Source organism: Oxyura jamaicensis, chromosome 1 (assembly GCF_011077185.1).
Source record: "Oxyura jamaicensis isolate SHBP4307 breed ruddy duck chromosome 1, BPBGC_Ojam_1.0, whole genome shotgun sequence".
Lineage (NCBI taxonomy): Eukaryota > Metazoa > Chordata > Aves > Anseriformes > Anatidae > Oxyura > Oxyura jamaicensis.
Genome location: NC_048893.1, coordinates 69,427,881 through 69,430,368, shown reverse-complemented (window position 1 = coordinate 69,430,368; position 2,488 = coordinate 69,427,881). Strand labels below are relative to the sequence as shown.

Genomic DNA, 2,488 nt, shown 5'->3' with positions numbered 1-2,488 from the left:
ACTGCATGCATCTTACAGCCATATGCAGCAGTATAATATACAGTGTATATTTTATAGGTTTCTTTTTCTGTTTTACCCACTGATTATTATGTGCTGTAAAACCTCAATTATCCAAACTAGTCAGGGAAATGAAAAAGGGAAATAAAAAGTAGGTGATGGAAAAATATATGTTAACAAATGCCATAGAAAAAGTGGTCCATGCAACATCAAGAGGAAGAGAAATTTCAGTGTTATTAATGCCCTTTCTCTCCTTACAAAAACATTATTAGTATGAAAAAAAAGCACCAAGTGGTAACTAAACAGTCTCCCCCATTTGTAGCATGTTTTTACAAGCAGCAGGCATTTAAAAACACTGTGGACAAATGCACTGCAAATTTTATCTTAATTTTCCCTGTGCAAACTCATAGACCTTGATGGTACAGCACAAATGAAAATAACAGATGAATTTTTGACCAGATGATAACAGGAAAGACTTTAAAGATAAAGAGTATTTCTGGAAATTTCTACCCAATACAAGTTAAACTACCTCATTCAATTCTTCCATGTTGGGCAGAATTACAGGACTAAAACGTCTGCTGATATAAATGGAAACCTTCCCCAGTAATTTCAGCTTTCTCCTTTTACATCCCAGAAATATATGCATGCTTTTGGCACCCAAGTGATCTTACTTATACCCCAAAGAGCTGCAAGCACAAAATTATGTAGCTGAAAAAAATCACAGCAGCAGCTAGGAATAATTTTTAGTGTGTCAGACCAGTAAAGTTGAGATGGTGAAATTTAGTAAATCATTCCTGCTTAAAAGAAAAAAAATGATATGCAAAGACATAACAATATAAAAAGCCCAAATTGTACAGTGACATTTCTAAGTGCAGTATTAAACATGCACACTTGTTTTAAGTGTCCACCACTTTCTCATATTCAGTGATTTTTACTGCACGTTAAACTGCTAGCCTTCACCAAAGTCTGCCATGTCCAAAATTGCTAACCAGTGTTTTTTAAGGATAATAATTTCTCATCAAAGTGATTCCAGTTGATTTGTCCTGACCCCATTACAAGTTTTCTGTGTTTGTGACTCTTCATTGCTGCTATTGTAAATACACATCTTCATGTTATGTTCTGAAGTGTCTGCTGCCTGCACAGACAATTTTTGAATGCTGAGGAAACCCAGCAGATGTTTCTAACCTCTCTGGTGCAGGACAATCCTGTGCTTGCTTTCAAAAAGTTGGCTTATTTGCAGCAGCTTGTATATTCATCTTGATTTGCTTCTTTGATGAGTAGTAATCTAGAGAACAACATGTAAACAGACAGAATTACAACTGCAACAGTGGTAAAGGCTGCTTCAAAGAAATCTCTCAAATCTTGTTTTCATGTTAAAGAAGTCATTTAGACTCCTCTAAGGCTCGTGAATGAACAAAATTAATACCCTTAGTATGTTCCACATAAAGCTGTGTAATACCAAGCAAAACAAAGGAAATGTGCTGGCTTTTATCCAGTTAAGATCAAAAGACTTTCAACCCTATTACGCAAGCTGAGCAATGTGACATTTCACTCCAACTTTTAGATCTACTACGGCAGTGCTTTTCAGTCAGAAAGAGTTATTTTTTTTCACCTTAAAAATAACAAAAAATACTCTGTAAAATATCATCGAGAGCAACTATATTTATGGGGCACTTTATTTCTGTTGGTCAAATGGTCAAATGCAAGTTCAGGGAGGACTGCATAAAACCTTGCATATCAATGAATTTTAACTCATTCTTCACTTAGATAATAAGTGCTGTAGCTTAAGAGAATACCCTTTGCTTTTCCATACATTCACGTGGTTGAATCTTTGTTTCAGGTGTAAGTGTCAGTCAACTTGAACTACAGAACTGTAATTACAAAAAAGTGTTTATATAAGAATTATCTCCCTGCCTCCCAGTCTTGCACTGAAATATTATTTCCAGGTAAACAGGGCAAAATGTACTGAAATAGAAGCTAGATGCTTATCTACGTTTAGAGTTAATGGGGTTTACTTTGTGTAAATTATTTGTATTCATACTAATGAAACTATTCCAATTTAAACCAATTGAGGATGTGGGCTTCCTGATGTTTAAACTTGAGCTTTCTGTAGAGTCAAATTGGCAGCATAAATTCTTGTATTATTTTTGGTACCAAATATTATTGGCAGGAGGACTGGAATCCAACAGGCTTTGACAGCCAAGCTTGTACAAGGGGATTCCTGCAGCCAGCTTCCTTAGGGATATATATGTCTGCATGGCATGGTGTGATGGAGCACAGCAGTACCTGAGCTAGCTCTGTTAAGCTTCTGGAGCAGGACTTGGTCTCAAGGAAATTGTATTCTCCCAGGCAGGAGCATGCACCGTAGAAGAGCAAGGCCCTCTATTACTACAACTCACTGCAGTCTCTCAGCACAGCAGCAGAGAAAAGGAGTAGCAGAAAAAAAAAAAAAAACAATAAAAAAAAAAACAAAAGTGTTACAAGCTAAAAG

General features: G+C 36.1%; 1 protein-coding gene across 1 annotated transcript in view; it reads right to left on the bottom strand.

The window, feature by feature from the left end:
* Positions 1-394: 394 nt before the first annotated feature.
* Positions 395-2,488, bottom strand: part of LOC118160932 (cyclin-dependent kinase inhibitor 1-like) — a 5,617-nt gene continuing 3,523 nt past the window's right edge. Inside the window, 1 exon segment of the mRNA XM_035316029.1 lies at positions 395-1,282. Coding sequence (XP_035171920.1) covers positions 1,215-1,282 — 68 coding nt within the window. The 3' untranslated portion in view covers positions 395-1,214.